Here is a 20,830-nt window from a genome sequence, read left to right on the forward strand (position 1 = left end):
TCTGTTCTCTTGAGAGTTGGGCATATCCTAGCTCTGATTCATTCTGTGAAATCTTCCTCTGATTCATTACTTAGTCTGCCCCTCACTTAGGCATCACTTTTACACATGGCTGTTTCTACAAACTAACTGTACTTTCATTGTTAGGAATTAAAGGTATACTAAGGACAAGTCTGTATTTCAGCCAGAACATGCTGTAATGAAGCGTGTGTCATATCACATGGACCCAGAAGGCTTTGGTTGCGATCTTTTTCCAGAAGAGCCATGTTGTTAGATGAAAATTTCTCTATATTTTCACCCTTTCTGTGTGAGCCAAAAAACTGTACACAGTTTTTTAGCTTTTACCATAGAAACAATGATCAATTCCATAAACTTAACAGTCCAGATGTCCTTATGAAGATCCGTTGATGTGATTTTCTTTCATAACTGCAGTCCTGATGATCATCTGTTCTTCAGCCAATGTTCATTTCCACACCGAGGTTTTTCAGTCTGCTGGGCTAAGGAATGATCTGTCTTTTTTTCAGCCAGTTTGTTGAGCTGTCTGCATGCAGGGGTTTCAGTTTTTTGTGTCATCTGAATTGCTTTCCTTCTGCGTCCCTCCCTTCTATGAGCCAGCCTTTCATGTAGACGCTTCTCTTATTCATATAAGATTTGTTTCAATTTTGATGGAACCTATAGTCTTTCATCACCTGTGGAGATCTAAACAAAATGTCTTACCTATGTTCCTTTATTCCATTCTGATGTTGAAACATCTTTAAAATATATTCGTGCATGCAATTCAGTATGTTTTTTCTTTCTTTCTATAATCCAGTATATTTCAGTAGCTTTTGCTCCTGCTTCATTGGCATTCAAAAATTTTTAAATTAATAAAGCATTATTCAGTCCATTTCTGGGAGGTCTTATTCCTCACTGATAAGTAGATGCTTATCAAGATAAAATTAGACCTTTCTGAATGCACATATCTCAAGAGATAAAATATTTTAACATATCAAGATGTTAGTGTCAGGTATGGCTAGTAGCAGGATGCCTGTGAACATTCTGATTCCGTGTGTGTGTCTGTGTGTGTGTGTGTGTGTGTGTGTGTGCATGTGTTTGCAGATTCATTTATGACAGGTGATTCCAAAGTTAAATCAGTTGCCAATTTGTTAAAATGTTGTGAGATTTTATTTTAAAATCTGACATTTAATTTTATTTTGTAAATGTTATATAATTGATAATAATTACATCAAACCACAAGAATTGCTATGACAGGTGTTATTATTTGTATAACTTTCAATGTTTGTAAAACTTATTAAAGTATCTTTCATTTTTCCATTCATAATAACTCTGAGGTATATGATCATTATTTATGTATTACTTCTATGGCTATTAATTCAAAATTAAGAATTGATCTTTGTATAAGAACACCTAATCTAGTCATATCTTCTGACATTTTACACATTATTAATAGAATAGACCATAAATAATTTAAAGGTTTTGTGGGTAAAATAGCATCATGAAGCTATGCTCTTGGAAATAAGTTAATTGAGGTTATTTCTTCAGTTGTTCTGTGCACTTTAGATCTTTAAGAATATATATATATATATATATATATATATATATATATATATATATATAAAACTCTGGATCCATTTTCTATTCATATTTCAAAAATAATTGCCCACTTGCATTTATTTTTGCTTTTACTGTAGAGAGTTAGATTAAATAGTAAGATGTTTTCCTATAGTCTATTTTTTAAGTTTTGTGGGATCCAATACACACACACACACACACACATACACGCACACACACACATACACACATACACACATACACACGTACACACACACGTGCACACACACACTTGAAGCACCCTAGCTTTGTTGCCATTGACAATACACTGTGTGACTGGGTACTGTTCATTATATTGAGTAGCATTTACAATCATCACTTTTCCCCTTTCCAGGACATCGAATCCCTAACAGGAGGGCTGACTGGTTCTAAGGGGGCTGATCCACCGGTAAGTTAGACTCTTTATTAGATATAAGTACTGCACTGAACAGAGAATTGCTGTATACTATAGCATGTACTGAGGGTTATTAAAATACAGTTACTGCATTAAGTAACAAAAAGAGTAAAGTTTATTTCAAGAGTGTTCTGCAGGCTTAAAAGTGGTACGTTATCAAATAGTTAATCTACACCCGAACTGGTCGCACAGAAATAAAAAAATTAGGGTTCTAGCTTACTGGTGAACTCGTGGTTAGCAGACACAATGCCCTAGGTTCAATTTCCAGTACAAAAGAGAGAAATGAATATTTCATTCTGAAATCATAAATGATTTCTATTCCATTTACACACTTTGAGGTTAGCTTATTATCTTATTAGCTTGAGATTTCGTAATTCTAAATTTGAGTATAGTTGGTGTCTGGGAACTGCTGTACCAACAACTCAGACATTAATCCAGTTCAACAGGAATGATTATTGAATACACACCCCAAACTGATTGATCAGGGCCATAGCTCAAATTAAAAGCTGAAAGTTATAGCCTCGAACATTTTTCAGGGCCAGTTTGCATAGGGAAAAAACTGATACACTCATACATGATTGTAGGGAGAGCTACAGGGTCGTCAGCCTTTTTCCAAGATTTTTAGTAGGTAAGATATAACAATTCAGGCTGACCTCTGTTTTGATGGGTCCTGAGTGAAGGCAACAGTTGAGGATTTTCAAATAATAGTAACAACAACAATAACAGTGATAATAATAATAATAATAAGCCTCAGAGTATATGCTCAACTTGACCTTTCTCCGAGCCAAACTATTTTTGTCTGCCTAGAGTCAAGCTGCTTTTATGTCAGCAATACAGGATCGCTGGCAGGCATTAAACATAAGAGTTACAGCTAAGCTAAGGGGGCAGGCCTCAACAAGTATTAGATTTTAATTTCACACCATTTTGAATTTACAGATAAAAAATACAGCAATGATTTGCTTTGATTCTTTATACTGTTGTTTCTTCCTTTTTTATCTCAAAGGTACTTTACACAATTAAGGAATGAGTTGTCAAGTTTTTTGTACTTTTCCATTTTAATATGTGGATGTATGTATGTGCATACATGTTTGCATGTATATGGGCACATGTTTTAGGGTACATGGGTGTAGAAACATGTGTACATGTAGACCCACATTGAATGTTATAAACAACCCTAAATCACTTTTTCATCTTCTCAACAAAGTATGGTCTCTCATGGAAAACCAGAAGTTAGTTGTAGAGCCATAATTACTAGCCAGGTTGTTCTGGCAAACCCTGAGTCCTTCCAAATCGAGAATTACTGGTGGCATTGTGTCTACCGTGCAGCTACATAGGTTCTGGGCACCTAAATTCTGGTCCTACTATCTGTGTTGGAAGGGATTAACCACTGAATAAATTCCTCAGCCCTTGAGGGTAAGTTTTAAGTTGTAAGATAAGATTAATGTGTTGGAACATTGTAGCTTTTTGTGTGTGTGTTCTGAGCATCTGATTTTAACAGACATTAATTATGATGATTTATTTTCCTGTGACTTCAGTCTTGAGAAACAAAATTCAAAGTATTTAAATCAAGTAATGTCATATGCAGATTATATTAGCAAATAGCCAATGAATGAACTTTATCACTGTTGGCTTTATTTAAATATGGTGAGATTTAATGAGTGGTATGCATGTGCTGGCTAGTTTTATGTCAACTTGACATAAAGTAGAGTCATCTGAAAGGAGGGAACCTCAATTGAGGCAATCCCTCCATAAAATCTGGCTTTAGAGGATTTTCTTAATAGTGATTGGTGTGGAAGGACCTAGCCCACTGTGGGTGATGCCATACCTGTGGTTGTGGTTATGAGTTGTACAAGCTGGGCAAGCTACAAGAAACAAGAGTGTTCAAAGCACCTCTCCATCAGAACTTGTCCAGTTTCCTTCCCTGTATGAGTTCCTGTCCTGATTTCCTTCAATGATGGGACACAGTGTGCTCAGGTAAACCAGAAAGCCTCTTCCCTCCAGATCTTGCTTTTGGTCATGTTTCATCATAGCAATACCATAATTAGGACAACACGTTTCTCAAGTTTATTAGACTTAGATAAGTCAACTGTATCCACTAAAGCATCAGGTTTGCAGATGTTTCCTGATTAACATTTGTTGTGCCTTGTGACAAACTATCATCTTAATATGTCTGAGGCTCACAGTTTGATTCCTAGAACTGTAAAATGAAAATAAAGTAAGAACACTGAAAGTTAGATCAAATTACATGTATTTTTAATCCAGGTGGTGTTTTTGTTTCTTTCAATTTAAAATATAACAAAATAGATCATCCAAACACTAATTTCCATTTTCAACAGTTAAGTCTAAATGTTTATAATACCATTTTATCAATTTTACCAATGAAATTTTCATTGCTAAAAGATTTAACCTCACTTAACAAGGAAAATTTAAGGAGCAGGATCTGTGAATTACTAGATGAATGGTCTCTTATAAGAATGCAATACAGTGTAGCAATTTATTATTTAATATAACATAGCACTGAGAAGTTTTGAAACACTAATGAAATAATTAGAAATGAAAGTTATGTTTTAGGTGCACATAAGAATTAATTTTAAAGATTGAAACTGTAAAACTTGTTTCAATTCAAAGAGTAGGGTTGTTCATTTAGTGTATCCAATGACAGTACTGATAAAATGGGATATCAGGAAAGATTAAATTTTCAGGATTGTAGCAATGTTTGGTATTGGTATTTTCATTATTGTTATTTTTGAGTCAGTGTTTTTCTGTCTATTCCTGACTTTCCTGGAACTTGCTCTGTGCACCAGGCTGGCCTCCAACTCAGAGACCTGCCTGCCTCTGCCTCCAGGGTGCTAGGATTAAGGCATGTGTTATCACCAATAGGCTTAGTAGTTTTGATAATAAATGTTCAGTACAATTTTTGAAAATTCAAGTGGCTTCTGTTTCATCACTAAAGAAAAAATAAGTTAATATCTTCACATGCAATTCCAAGAACATTTTAGAATTGTCTTATATTTTCAAAAGTGTTTTTAAGGATCTTTTAAAATATAGACTCTAGAAACGATGTCACTGAGAATGGTGCTTCTGTTATTTTTAAGTCTCAGATTTATTTTAGAATAATAACTTCTATTACTAAGAAAAATTTCTGTTAAAACTAACTTAAAACTGTCTTCAAAGAATTATGTCAACGGTTCTCTACATTCAGCATATGCTTTCAGTTCATAGAAATTAGATCGCAAATTACTCAGCATAAACATACTTACATAGGTACATGCTTAGGTAGAAATGTTAGTAAAGCAAACTAGATAATTACTCACCAAAGAGCAATATTCAATAGCTAAATAATGGTCATAGATTTGTTTTGCAACAGTAGTGAAAAAAAAATCTATAGTTTTGTTTGTACATACTAAGTATGTGTTCTACCACCAACCTATATTTTCAAGCCAAAATTCATAATTTAAAAATACATTTCCCCCTCAAAATGTATATCTCCTACATCTGTAGATTTAACTAAATGCAAATTAAATACATATTCAACAGTCACAGATGTTTTTCTTGTCAAGATCTTTTAAATAATAGAGTATAACAAATGTCTACATAGAATATACCTTGTAATAGTTATTAGAGATGACCTGTAATTTACAAAAAGAAAATGACAATGTACATAGGTTACATTCAAATAGACTATTTATTGTAAAATAATTGAGTATCTGGAGAATTTTTGTCTCTTAAGGCAGGGAATCTTAAAACCAAATGTCCCTTTCGAGGTAGAGATGATTGCATTTCAAAATTGCTACCAAAATTAAGATGTAAATTATTAAAGCTACTTAGTAACCCACAAGAACCTGAGGGATCCAATTATTACCGTATTTGTACAAAGGTTGGGGTGGGCATTAGGATCTCATCTTAGGAATTCTCAGGGAGCCACGAGAATTTGAAACTGAAGAACTAGGCATCTGGCATGCAGGTAACTATGTGCACTTCCCTCTGGCACACACAGTAGAAAGCATCCCTGCCATGAATTCTATCATCCTAAGAATGTTGGCACACTCCTAAACTGCAAGCTAAATACAAGACCACATTTGGGATTTGAAAATCAGGTTGACAACAAAAGGCAATGGTAGTAATACATATCTCAGCAGACCATGTACCAGAGGATTGATTTTTATAATTTGATAATATTCCAGATATATTCTGTTCTTTAATTAGCATTTATAGTATGGAAAAAAAACCTGATCTTTCTTAAGGTCATTGTGAATAAATTCTGATAAGATGTGATGTGGGCCAGAATGTAGACTACAGAAAGCATGTTCCCGAATACATGATAACGTATATCATATGAGGCAAACGCAAACATTTCATTCTACTCCAGGATGTAATTGAGTTTTAAATCTATCTCATTGCCTCACCCGGAAATTACAGCAAGAATGCCAGTGGGAGTGTGTTTTGTTTTTTCTTTCTTTTTTTCCCCACCATAAGCAGTAAGATTTGTGTTTGCTGAATATTGGACTGGGTTTATTTTTAATTGTTCTAAGACTCTTGTTGTTAAATGCCAATGGATCTCTCAAGTTCTGGAGTGCAATGAATAAATGAGTCCCCATTCGGTTTGTCCTGAGCTTGAAGCACACAGTGTCCTGAACATCCTTTAGCTCTGTTAATTTTCCCCCACCGAGTAGCAGAAATTGCACATTCTGTGTTTTTGTACTTTCTGTTCAAATTTTATAGCATCTTAATAGTTCTTGCAATTTCGGTACACACACAGCACAACTTTTAGAACTTCAATTTCCTGAGGCTGCTGCTGAGATGAGGTTATATATGTTTTTCTAACTGTAAATGTACTTAAAAATTTAAAACCTCCCGAACTCATTTTGAGTTTTATAATTCAAAAGTCCCCTCAGTTTATTCATGGCAATAAATGAGGCAATATTGATATTAGTTTTTAACTAATTCAGCTTTTTTCATTATAAATTTCATATTTAGTATTTTATTCTATATTATTTCAAATTTGTTGAGCACTTTGCTGTAGATTTTTCATTCTCTCTGCTTCAAACATGTTGAACACTTGGTTGTAAATTATGTGCTAAATATTTGACTAAATTTTAGAGATGAGTAACACCTTTTGTAAAAGAACTTTTTATTGTTTGTGACCTTTGAATCATGCATCTGATCTCATGTCTCCAGTTCTGCCTTCCCTCATAGTGCAGAAACCATCCACTTCTCTTGCTCCTCCATCTCAACATGGCACCCTTCCTTGCCCACCCTAGTGGAATCTGACTCACAGCATTGTGGTATGCATCTTGAGTAGCTCCCAACTGCCCATCCCACATCATGGCAACTAGGCTTCTCAGATAAGGAATTCCTAACTTCAGAATCTTACAATGTAGTAGGCAGACAACTTTGTAGCAACTAATTACATTATCATGTAATGGTCTACTGAAGTGTCAGGTGTAAACCCAGTCAAAAGGCCACAAAGTCTAATTGATGAAAACACAGAGAAAACAAAGTAAAGGACCACTTTAGAAATGCAGGATGAGTAGAAATCTTCCAAGTGAGGAGATGTGGTATGTAAGAAACTGCACCTATACAGGCCTAAAGTAAAATATATGTGTGTGCACACAACTATGGAATAACCTGGGATGCGAGATATGGTTAGACTGAGGGATAGAAGTTTGAGGAAGCACATGGGAGGAATATCTATTCATTTCTTAGGAACCATTGGGGTCTTCAAACATGAGAACAACCTTATTGGATGTTTCTTTGTAACATGATATTTTCTTGACTGTAGTTAGAGAATAAACCAGAGAAGAGTAAATAAGATCGTGAAGTCTTCCAGGAATGGCACAAAATTATCATGGTAATGTTTTAATAAATAAAATGTAAGAGAGAAAAATCCCTTGTGATCTTTATCATATATAGATGCTAAACTAAATATTGTGTGGAATAGTAATCATGAGAGCTTAGTAAAGGCAAAAGGAATAGAAGAGGAGAATTTATAATGGGTTCCAAAGAGTTTAGATAGAAACAGGAAGTTCTAAGTCATGGAGTACAGATCAGGGACTGTGGCTTATTGGAATTATTATGGCTTCTTTTTTTTTGTATACAAACCATAAGAGAGGAGACTGAAAAGCTTCAAGCACAGCATAATGATTAAAGAATAGAAATGTAAATTACAATAGATTTTTATCAGAACATATTGAAATAGCATACCATGCTCCATGAATACATGTAATTTTGTATTAAAAACATTTAAACTGAGTAATTAAAAAATTGAGAGCACTGTTTTAGAAGATTTTAAGTGTCTGAGTATCTGTGAAGGTAGGGTCACCATTTTCAAATAATGCATCTCCTGGTAGGCTAACCCCACAGTAGGACAGGTTCCATTCCCTAAATTATATCTACAGCACAAGTGGACTTGATGAGGAGAGGGAAAAAATAAAATAAACTCACTATAAAATAGGAAGAAAAGGAAGGTTAAAAGGAGTGGTTATGGGAGAAGTAGTGGAAAGAAAGTGAATTGGTTCAAAATATACTGTATGAAATTATCAAGAATCAATAAAATGTATTAAAATAACAAATAAATACATAGTAATACAAGCATTTCATCAGGGTGAACAGATAAGAATGGATTCACTCAAGAGACATGAGGTCACAGTAGTTACTCACGAATAGCTTTTTATTCAGAAAAAAGTGAACGAAAATTAGCAAAAATATATATTTTAGCTTTCTACTTTGGTCAATGACTAAAGAAGGGACCTTTCATAGTGAGACAAACTAATGGTAGAGAAGAATTTTCTAGGATATATGATGAATCTATAGACAAATTCATGATAGCTGAGTTGAGAAAAATGAATGTTCTGGAATTTATCATGACGTCTGCCTTTTACACAGTTGACTTGGATATGTGGAAGAACTCATTGACGTTTCAGAGATCGAGAGATCATTCTGCCGTAATGCTGTAGACAAAGGTAGATGAGAAAAGAACCACCCAATAAAGCGCTAAGGAAGAAAGTTTTTAAATAAAGTCAAGAAGAAAGTGAAATGTCGAAGCTGTGCCCTTAAGGGACAAAGCAGAGGAGAGAATGTCGCACAAATCCTAAGAAATCATGGAATGATAAATACCAAGGTTGGACAAAGACTGATTGCAAAGGTTATTAGCAGTTCCATGTTACAGAAAGTTCCAGAAGAGTACTGTCCTTTGCATGGGGTGACAAGAAGATAAATGGGGATGTAGCTGAGAATGATATTTTTTTTTGTGGAATACTTGACAGGAAATCACATTTGCAATGGCCTAAAAGATTAAGCAGACCAAAAAAAAATGGATTTAGAATTTTATATTAAGCTCTGCTATGAAGGAAATGTGTGTATATAATGTAGGATATGAAATGGAAAACAAATTTGAACGGTTCCATGTCATAAACCTGAGGATGAAAACACTTCTTGGTATCAGGAAGATCCATGTGTGCTTATGGACATGTATGATGAAGCACAGTGTGAGTTAATCTCACTGGAGCGGGTTAAATCAACAAACTTACAGGCTAGGTTGTTGGATGCTGCTTGTATATACATTGCACCCTAGCTACCTGTATTTACTCTTTTGAACCTAAACTACTTTTATTAATAACAACTGAATAGGTAACTGAGGACATGTAAACCATATCGATAACATTTAGACTTGTGACCAACTAAATATCTGACAAATTATCTGGGTTCTTCAGCAGTATTTTAACCACTGCAAGGTTTCTAACCTTCTGTTCGCCTTTGTGCAAGGCTACAGAGTTTGCCAGTATCTGTTAATAGCTACTTCATAGCTACTCTGTCTAGAAACCATAGCTACAGAGTTATAATCTGTCTCTTCACAGTTATCCTGGAATATACCAGGTTCTTACCACTTCTTTCAAACTAGCTTGATGCTCACATCTACAATCTTTCCTAACATCTGTTTTCAGCGAATGCAGGAGGATTAATATTTTTGTATGTCAGTAAGATCATGGCACATTTATGTTTAAATTTTTGCTGGGTTCCCACTAATATAAAATTTTCTTAGCTCAGTGGAGGGTAAAAGTTGATTTTGTGGCTTTGGTCATATAAGAATGTCAGCAAGAATTAAGAAACTATAAAACTTGGACACTGACATCTTATGTGGAGGAAAAAAATAGGGGTTCAAGAAAATGTCAAATACCTTTTATTAGGAGAAATAACAACAAAGAAAATCAAATGAAAACAGAGATTTATAGATGTTTTTCTCGGTTCCTTATCATCATTTTAATATGACACCAATCTCTGGTGTCTAGAGCTTACCATTTAGGCTGGACAGGCTATTCCACAAACCTCTGAGATACATTTGTTTCCATACATAAAATGCTGGCATCCTAGATATTCACTGTCATGTCCAGGTTTTATTGAGGGAGAGAGCAGGAGTAGATTGGTATCCAAATTCAGGCACTCATCTTTGCAAACTTATCACTTTATGCATGGACCCATTTCTTTTATCTTTCCATTGTTTAATATTACTTGGATATGAGAACCATTTTTTGCCTGTTTTTAGTTGAGTTTCCTAATTGTTTGACAAGTCTCATGCATTTATTTAATGAATTTTAGTCATTTTCACTCTGTACTTCGCCCCCCAAATCCCACTTATTCACCCACTGATGCTTCTCATTCCAACGAGTTTCCCTCCTACATTCACATCTTCTTTTTGTGTGTGGCCTACTGATAATTAGAGCTCCTTGCTTGAGCGTGGGTGGGAAGTTACTCAGCAGAACAAGGGCAATTTATCTGTGTCTCTTTATTGCAGGAGTTCTCTTTAGTGCAGTGCATTCTCTTTGTGGTCAGAAGCCCAATATTCTCAAGAATGGCTAGAATATTTCATGCCATTGATGAATATTTGATGAACAAATAAGACAGTCCAGCAACCTGGCAACAATAGATCTGCAGATGGCATAACTTTGATCAAGGCTTCTAACACTTCAATAAATAAGCAGCTCAAAAAATACGGAGTGGAAGTTCTGTGCCTTCATTGAAAGGCAAAATTCTAGCCAAAAACCAGACCACCCCCCCCCCACAAAAAATGTAAAGTGGAAAAGGTTTATCTCAGTTCAGAGTTGCAGAGGGTTCTGGAAGTGTTAACTGGGATAGTAAACTTGGACAGAGCATCACAATGGCAAGAAAAGTGTGGTAGAAGAACTTCTGTACATCATGGTGAACAGGGTAGGCAGGGATGCACGCAGCAGCCCAGAGATCTGCTTCCTGTAGCTACACTCTACCATATGCAATCACTACCACCTCTCTAAATAGTGTTACCACCTACGGTTCAGTCCTTGAGTACATGACCTTGTGGGAAACAAACAACATCTAAATCAGAATGAGCCCTAAATTGTACCACTGGCAGGAATTAGCTCCCCACTGTGTATTGGGAGATTAAGTGTATTCACAACAAGCTTAGTAACTAATAATCATGCGAAGCTTTGGCAATGTGAGTTATCAGTGATCTAAAAGATGACAGCAAAGTCTTGTCAGCTGGTAAGCAGAGCCGCAGAGGTTTTACATTCTGTGACACAAGGAAGAACACTTGTCCTCTATGCAATGAGACTGGCCCAAAGCAGTGCCTCAAAGAATGGACAATTATAGGTCCAGGTTTGGATGAGCAGAAAAGAGTAGGTGACTCAATGGGAGAGACTTCATGTAAGGAGTAATTAAAGGTAAGGAGTAAATTAAATTAGTGGCTGTCTGGGAACATGTACAACTAAATGTCTTCTTATATTTTTGGTTGTGAGCCTAGCCTTCAATGACTGAGCCATCTCTCCAGCCCAAATGTTTTCTTAACTTCCAGTAAATATAGAAAATAGAAATCTGTTTTGAGCTGTCTTTTGCCAGATGAGTGAGAAGCCATAGCAATATAAAGTTGACAATTAAGCTAAAAACTGGCTCAAATGGGTGGGCATTTCCTATGTGTCAAGTGAAGGAAGGTTCAAGATTTCAATTCCCCAGTAACTTGTTACTGAGGTTGCAGGACCAAGAGTCATAGAAAATGGTGCATGAGCTGAAAGGGCGAAAGGAACAAATGGGAAACTGCTTATATCAATGAATTGCAATGAATAATAGACAGTTAAGATTTAAAATAAAATACTCCACTAAAAGCTCATGTGTTGAGACTTGTTTTTCAGGTCATCATGAACTACTGAATGGTGTTTGGATTGTGAGCACTCTAGCTATACCAATGGGTAACAACCAGTGGGTAGAGCCTAGTGAAGGAAGTAGGTCACAGGGCATACTTCTGCAGGCTAGTATTGCTCATCCAAAGCGCCGCGTTCTTCTCTGTTCTTTCTGTTCCTCTCTGTCTCTTTCTTGGTCACGCTCTTTTTGTCTCTCCTTCCCTGTCTCCCTTTCTTCCACCCCTCTTCTTCAATTCTCTCCTTCCTTTATCGTGTTTCTCCCTCTGTCTATTCTTTACTTCTCCCTGTCTATGCCTTCTTTTTCTCACTCTCCACTCTCTTTTTCCTGATCCACTACATCCCCTTGACTATGCTGTTCTGCTCACCCTCAGCCCGCTAGTGATGGAGAAAAATGACCCTGGACAGAATCTTCTAAAACTCAGCTGTAGAAAAATTTCCTCATTTGAGTTATTTTCTTCAGAAGTTCTGCCACAGTCACAGAAAATACGCATGGCGAAGATGAATAGTGTTCTCATGGGAAAACTTCCAATGGCTCGACTATAATTAATCTCAATTTACAAATCTAGAATTTAAGTGCCTGACACATAGCTGCCAGCATCTTATCCTTGTCCCAACTTGGGATAAAAATACATGAAGCAGAGAGAAGACAAGTAAAACAGTATGGACCAACTCACTTTTCGTTCATAGATTTGTCTCAGTTTTGAGTTAGAATTCTCAGAGAAACTTGAAAGCTGAATGGGATTAAAGCTTTCATATGAACAGTGCTGAACTTCCTTAGTATGAAAAACATCTTAATGCCCTAGTAATATTTGTTCCTGAAACTCTGAATTGACGAATATTTACTAACCAAGTTAAGCTTAGGAAAAAGCCTGTTTAAAAGTAAAATAAATGAGAACAGAATGTTCATTACTTGAGATCTATCTAACTCATGTAGTTAATTCTTTAAATTGAATTAGTCTCACTTAATACATTCTCTGACATTGGGAAAATTGTCATGCCATATTAATAACATCAAAATGTCTAAAATTTTATATTGTATATAAGCATGCATATCTGAATGTGGATATGCACATGAGTGTAATAAGTAAGTGACCATGAGGGCCAGAGAGAGTACTTTTACAAGCAGTTGTAATCCATCTGATGTGGGTGCTGGGAACTGAACTCAAGACCTCTGAGAAGATAAACAAGTACTCTTAACCACTGAGCCATCTTTCCAATCTCTCCTGCACAATTTTAATTATTAATGATGGAGGAAATGGAAGCTGTCTTCACTTGACAATAGAATCATGATGGCTTATAATGATGCATGCGCTCGTAGACCCAACAGTGAGGACACTGAGGGAAGAGCAGCAGCACAAATTCAAGCCTAGTTTGAGCCAAGAAGATAGAGTAGGCTAGCCTGGACTACATGAAAGGACCCTATCTTTCCTCACACCAGCTAAAAAAAAGTAAGAACATGTCCAGTACTGTATACAAGTTGTAATTTATATAAAATCTCTGAACTCAGGAATATCAGGTTCAAATTTGCTTTTTAACTCTGCCTGTTATTAGCCATGCTAAACAGTGAGTGATTGGTGTTTCTTTCTTGTGACACTGTTTCCTGAATTTTGCGATGAGGATAAGTATAGAATTTCTCTCACAAGGTACATTACACTTAATGAGTTAGTAAATGCAGAATGCCCTGCACAGTGCTCATGTCCATGTTCATTTTTGAAATGCTTGCCTCTCAGGGCAATTGACATAGCGATAGTTTTGCTAAATTCACTCTACTTAGAATAAGCAATCATACATTCAGATTATGGGTTACATGTTGTGGCTCTGTGGTAAAGTGCTTACCAAGCAACTTTAAAGCCCTGAGTTTGATAGGTACCACCACAAAAATAATGAAAAGAATAATTGGATTTAAATTATACTACTTGTAGAGATGAATTATAAATATGGAGTTAATTCATAGGAGCTAGAGGGGCTGTGCAGATGGCTAAGCAGTTAAGAGCACTGACTGGCTCTTCCAGAGGTCCTGAGTTCAATTCTCAGCAACCACATGGTGGTTCACAACCATCTGTAATGACATCTAATACCCTCTGCTGGTGTGTCTGAAGACAGATACAGTGTACTCATATACATAAATGAATAGTTCTCTTTAAAAAATACATAGGAGACATAGAGTATGGTGTGACATACAGAAGTAGTTTTTAGTGTGATTACTAAGGCTTACAAAAAATTATTAGATGCTGGCTAACTTTTTGTCTTGCCAGTGGTTGATAAGAAACAAGGAAGAAAGGATATTTTTCTAGTGCCTGGCTAATACCTTGAAATTTTAGAATCATGAAGAAGGCCAGTCATTGGAAATAGTCTTTGTTTAGTTTTCTTCTTATTGTTAATTAATTTATTAATATATACATTTAAAAAGTAGATACTGGGAATTAATTGGAGCCCCTCACATTTGCTGGACAAGTACACCAGCATTCAGTTGCATTTCCATCCCTAAAGAAAAGTAGAGCAATCCATAAATGTAATAGGACATGATCATCAAAATAAACAAGAAACGTGTATTATAGCCAATAAATATCCATTCTTGTTATTGACTAAAAAAAAAAAATGAGGGCCAGCAAGATGGCTCAGTTGGTAAAGGCACTTCCTACTTGTCTGGCTGATCTGAGTTTGATCCCTGAGACTCACAGGGTCGAAGGAACGAATCAAGTACTGTATATTTTCCTCTGACATTTACACATGTATGTAATCTGCATCTGTGCATGCAAATGAAACGATGTAATATTATAAATAACTGATTGAAATACATGTTTTATCACATAATGCTATGTGATATCAAATATGAATAATTTTAATACAGCTATCTTTGCGTTTAAAATAAAAATTATGGCTATAACTAATATAGACGATTATTATAAATAATATGCTTTTAATACTTATATAAGATATTATAAATATTTATGTTTTTCCATTTTGTTTTCTAGAACTTTGTATGACTTCCTTATTTTGAACATATTATATATGCTTATATATAGCACGTATAGCTATAAAATACATTGCATATGTATAAATATATGATGCATCTTTATATATTCCCTACTATAGAATACAGAACAGATTTTTGTGTATTTTGAGTTCTTGGCTAAGTAGAGGACACTTGCTAATTAGAATGTTCTTATCTAACACAATAAAGCAGAGCTATTTTTATTTTTTATCAAAGATGCTATAATTCAGGATGTTTATCCAAAGAACAGAGATGAATACAGCTATATTTATATAATTACTCATTAAAATGTGAAAATATGAAGTAAAAATAAATGCTTACTAAGAAAACATCTTGGACTGTCTACTGTGTATTTGGTATTATTTTAGGCATTTTAGAAAATACGTACAAGATAGCAAGTCGGCTACAGAGTTTCACACTGCAATTTGCAACTGATTTTTATATATAAAAATAGCATATAGATAGGTGGATAGTTATCTAAAAATCATCATCATACTTTTGTGGGCATTTTGCTTATTTTATTGGATTTTTTGAGAGATAAATGTTGAAACAGTTATTAAAGGGATAATTTGTGCTAAATTATAATCATTCATTCTTTTGGGTTGGAGTAAATCAGAAAAATTCTTTTTCTTAATACTCAATAATATTTGGAATTTTTTGGACCTTAGCAACGCGTAAAAATTTTTATAAAAGTTTTATGTGAAGGCCATCACTGGAAAGAGAGGCCCATTGGACTTGCAAACTTTATATGCCCCAGTACAGGGACAAAAAGTGTGAGTAGGTGGGTAGGGGAGTGGGGGGGGGAGTGTATTGGGGACTTTTCTGATAGCATTGGAAATGTAAATGAGGAAAATACCTAATGAAAAAAAAAATAAAGTCACAGAGTAAATGTTAAAAAAAAAGGAAGAAAAGAAAGAAAGAAAGAGAAAGAAAGAAAGAAAGAAAGAAAGAAAGAAAGAAAGAAAGAAAGAAAGAAAGAAAGAAAGAAAGAAAAGAAAGAAAGGAAAGAAAGAAAGAAAAGAAAGAAAAGAAAGTAAAGAAAGAAAGCTGAATGAGCCAGGGGGAGCAAGCCAGTAAAAACAAAACAAAACAAAACAAAACAAAACAAAACAAAACAAAACAAAACAAAACAAAACATCCCTCCATGGCTTCTGCATCAGCTCCTGCTTTCTGACCTGCTTGAGTTCCAGTCCTGCATCCTTTGGTTATCAATAGCAGTATGGAAATGTAAGCCGAATAAACCCTTTCCGCCCCCCCCCAAAAAAAATTATGTAGAATGGGTGTAAAATCTGATTCATAGATATCTTTTCAGAATTATTTATGAGTTACATAATCAGGAAGCCCTTATAACTTCAATGTTACTGTGAACCTAACAGCTACACATGTCTACACAGTCAGTGAGGCTACATTTGTCAGTCAAGTAGATAACGCTGCTGTTTGCTTGACTGTTCCAAAAGGATGTCATGACGCTACCTAGAGAATGGTGTAAGGGCCGACCATGGGACTGCCTGAGATAACTGCTGTACCTATATCTCCTGGGACCCAGGGATGTGAAGTTCTATGTCTTTGGCCAATGGAGAAATGAGCTGGCATTCTCAGGGTTCTGTCACTTTTAAAACAGTATTTATTACATTTTGGAAGCTACACAACTCTATGTCTGAAGACTCTCCCCATTTCTTTCCTTCAGTCTCCAGATGCTACAAGGAAGGATGAGACTTGCTTGGGAGTCTCTATTTTAAGACCCACTCATCTTCAAGGAAAGGCATTTATTTGAGTTGCTCTCCTGCAGGATAAAAAAGCTTTCCAATATATGCAGCGAAATATCACCACACTCTACGCACTTGAAATTGCATGATCATTTTTTTTTACTTATTGCTACATAACATTAATTATATCCACTACAGACGCTTGTGAAGAATCTGTTGTATATTCATAATCAATTAAAGTCAACACCTTTCAGAATTCTTGCTTCCCATTAAAATGTATACTGACCTACCACTACATAAAGGAACAGTCAAAGTGGCTCAAGGATTAAAGGTACCCTGCTCCTAAACCTACCAATGTTCAATCCAGGGAAATAACTGATTCCTGCAGGCAATTATTATCTGACCTGTCTGTGTATGTAACATTTCTTATGCACACCCATACACACAATTACTTTTACACATATAAGTAAGTTGATAGTTGCTCAGAACAAATTTTAGAAACAATACTATATAATAGGGTTATTCCCTAAGTACATTGTATGCATGATGAGAAATTCTCAAAAAATAATAAAAATTATATGTAATAAAAATGGCCCAATGTTATAAAAAATCATGAAAAACAGAAAGATGCCATAAACATATTGTAAAAGTTAAATTATTTTCAAGGAGATATTGGAAGCCATGTATGTGCAATTAGAAAACTGTGAGTGACATAGGGTGAGACTTGGTAACAGGTTAAAAGTTCAAGTATTTCACTCACAAGCATTCACCAAAGTTCTCTGAAAGCCATTTACTCTGTGAGAACCAACCACATACTCTGTGAACTGATTACTGTATCTTGCATTTAGGAAAGTTTTTATTAGCATACGTTAATTGAACAATGGAAGGAGCTTCAACATCTCACTTCCTTACATAAATATTATCTACTTGGAGCATATTCACCCTCTCTATTACTCATGCTCATTTCTTCTCTGCTTCCTCCCATTCTCTAGTATTTGTTTCATGGCTTTTCCCACCATTTTATGTATTTTTTTTAATGCTTACATTTCACAAAAGTAAGGTAACCCAATCACAAAAGAACATATATGATATGCATTCACTGATAAGTGGATATTAGCCTAGAAGCTCAGAATATCCAAGATACAATTCACGGGCCACATGAAGCTCAAGAAGGAAGACCAAAGTGTGGATACTTCAGTCTTTCTTAGAAGGGAAAACAAAATATCCATGAGAGGAGATAAGAGACAAAGTGTGGAGCAGAGACAGAAGGAAAGGCCATCCAGAGATTGCCCCACCTGGAGATCCATCCCATATACAGTCTCCAAACCCAGACACTATTGTGGATGCCAACAAATGCTTGCTGACAGGAGCCATATATATATATTGGACAGAGCACAAGGTCCCCAATGGAGGAGCTAGGGAAAGGACCCAAGGAGCTGAATGTTTTTGCATCCCCATAGGAGGAAAACCAATATGAACCAAGCAGTACCCCCAGAGCTCCCACAGACTAAACCATGAACCCCCAACCAAAGAGTACACATGGAGGGCCCCAGGCTACAGCCACATATGTAGCAGAGGATGGCCTTGCTGGTCATCAATGGGAGGAGAAGCCCTGGGCCCTGTGAAGGCTAGATGCCCTAGTATAGGGGAATTCCAAGATCAGGAAGTGGGAGTGGGTGGCTTGGTGAGCAGGGGGAGTAGGGAGGGCATGGGAGTTTTCTTTGGAGGGGAAACCAGGAAAGGGGATAAGGTTGGAAATGTAAATAAAGAAAATAGCTAATAAAAAATAAAGTTATTGTCATCATGCAAAAAAAATGATATTCATCACTTAACTTTCTGGAGGTGGCTTATTTAAATTAATATGGTGATACTCTCTACTTCTATCTCTGTTCCTGAAAAGAAAATAACTAGGAGTAGAAGCCCACTGAGTGCACCAGTGTACATATACCCCATTATATGCCTCCTTCATTCCTCCACCTTGTCATGGGCTCTAGGCTGAGTCAACCATTTGCTTGTTCTAAATAGTACTGTAATAAACATGCATGCAAGTGACTTCTCCAGTAAGTTATTTCAGATTCTTTTAGGGATAGAGCTAGGATTAGTTGGAGCATGTAGAAGTTGTATTATTTAAATACATTTATTTGCTTTTAATTATACATGTGTTTATCTATGTATAAATATGTGCGTATGAAGTTCTTAGAGGAAGCCAGAGGCATCCACTGATCTCCAAAGAGCTGAGTTTTCATAGAGTAGTATGCTACCTGATATGTATTCTATTTTGGTAACCAAACCTAGGTACTCTGCCAGAGTCTTACATACTCTTACCCGCTGAGCCAGCTCCCCAGCCCAGAAGTTTTATGCTTTTTACACTAATTTAATCTTGTTGTCCATGGTGGCTGGACCAAATTCCCTCCCACCAGCATTGTAGAAGGATCCAGTCCTTATCCTCACCTGCATCAACTGTTTGTCTTCTTGTAGATAGCTAGATGATAAGAGTGAGATGGAATACGGATGCCAATTTGATTTGCAATTTCATTTAAATAAAAGTTGGTATTTCAACAACTATCATGTTTCTAACTTTTAAATGTTTACTTGTGTTACCTAAAGGCAGGAAAATAATAAATTCAGAAAAAAATTTCATAAGAATGAATTTCTGAATATAGTTTTATGTAAATACATGATAAAACAGAAAAATTGAAACTCAAGTGAGAGAGAATGCATGCCGTGAAATAATACCAGGCAAAGGCTTGGTTAGTGTGTGAATTTCAGTCGCCACAGTCTTTCAGTAAAATTCCAAGCATGCAAAGAGGATAGCTTCAACAGAATATTAATGTACTACCAAAATGGAATAATTTCAAATATTCATAAATTTTATAGTTATCAATTTAATATAGATGTATTCCAGTAATTGAGTGGACTCAAGATAGCATCTGTAAAGGCAAATAGGATAAGTAAGCTTGGGTATGGGTGTATGAAAATCTGTTCTATTTACTCAATATTTGCCATACACGAATTCTACACAGAGACTCAATACATTTTAAAACAATCGAGGATGTTTTCTCTTAATATTAGAATTCAGATGCAAATCAACACTAAAAAATAATGTAAAGGGTAACTACAGATACTTAAATTCTCAGTAATTAAGACAGACACCTCCACGTAACTCATTGGTCAATGAGGAATTAAAAAATAAGAATGGGCTTCTTAAATTTCAATAGTACTAAGCTATTTATATGTTGCCATTTGGAAGGCAGCCAAACCTTACAAATCAATTATATATATATATTTAGAGAGAGAGAGAGAGAGAGAGAGAGAGAGAGAGAGAGAGAGAGAGAGAGAGAGAGAGAGAAATAAAGATGATATATTTGTCAGAAGAAACTGGAGTAAAGGAGCCAAAATAGTTAAAAAAAAATAAAGGGGAAAAATACAAGTAGTAGCAAAAATGAGTATAAATGTTTTTTTTGTAGAAGATAATCAAAACAACAGGATTATTTAAAATGCATTCATGTTTGTAACGCTCTTATAGATCCATCTAATAAGTCAGCTGTATGATATCTGAGGGTCTGGGCAGAAAATTCTTGAGCTGTGTGCAAAGCTTTGAGTCTATTCCCCAAGTCCTACAACGTGTAACTAGAGCAGAATTTAACTTTTTTTTCATACTAAATTCCTGCAGACAGCAATGAGAACAAGAGTGAGAGGGAGAATGTTTTAACCACCTACTATATTGATTGATTTAAATGATAGACAAGATTGACAGATTCCTGGAAAGCTAACCCTTAAGCCAACACTGCATGAAAAGTAAATAGAATCAAACAATACTTTACATAAAGGAAATGAAATCTTCAAACAAAAATTTTCTTAAAGAGAATACTCTTGGACTCATTGAATTTTTCCTGTGAATTCTGCAATTACTTAATGATGGGATTATACCAACTATTGTAACCTCCAAATGACAGAG

General features: G+C 35.5%; 1 protein-coding gene across 16 annotated transcripts in view; it reads left to right on the forward strand.

Annotated features, from left to right (window-relative positions):
- The window catches only part of Ppfia2 (PPFI scaffold protein A2), a 459,906-nt gene that overhangs the window by 76,601 nt on the left and 362,475 nt on the right, over positions 1-20,830 (forward strand). For all 16 annotated transcript variants that reach the window (XM_085843123.1, XM_085843126.1, XM_085843125.1 and 13 more), the window contains exon 3: positions 1,943-1,996. In XM_085843123.1, coding sequence (XP_085699249.1) covers positions 1,943-1,996 — 54 coding nt within the window. The remainder of the gene's footprint in view (positions 1-1,942; positions 1,997-20,830) is intronic.

This window comes from Mus caroli, unplaced genomic scaffold (assembly GCF_978045245.1).
Source record: "Mus caroli unplaced genomic scaffold, Mus_caroli_1 scaffold_9, whole genome shotgun sequence".
NCBI lineage: Eukaryota > Metazoa > Chordata > Mammalia > Rodentia > Muridae > Mus > Mus caroli.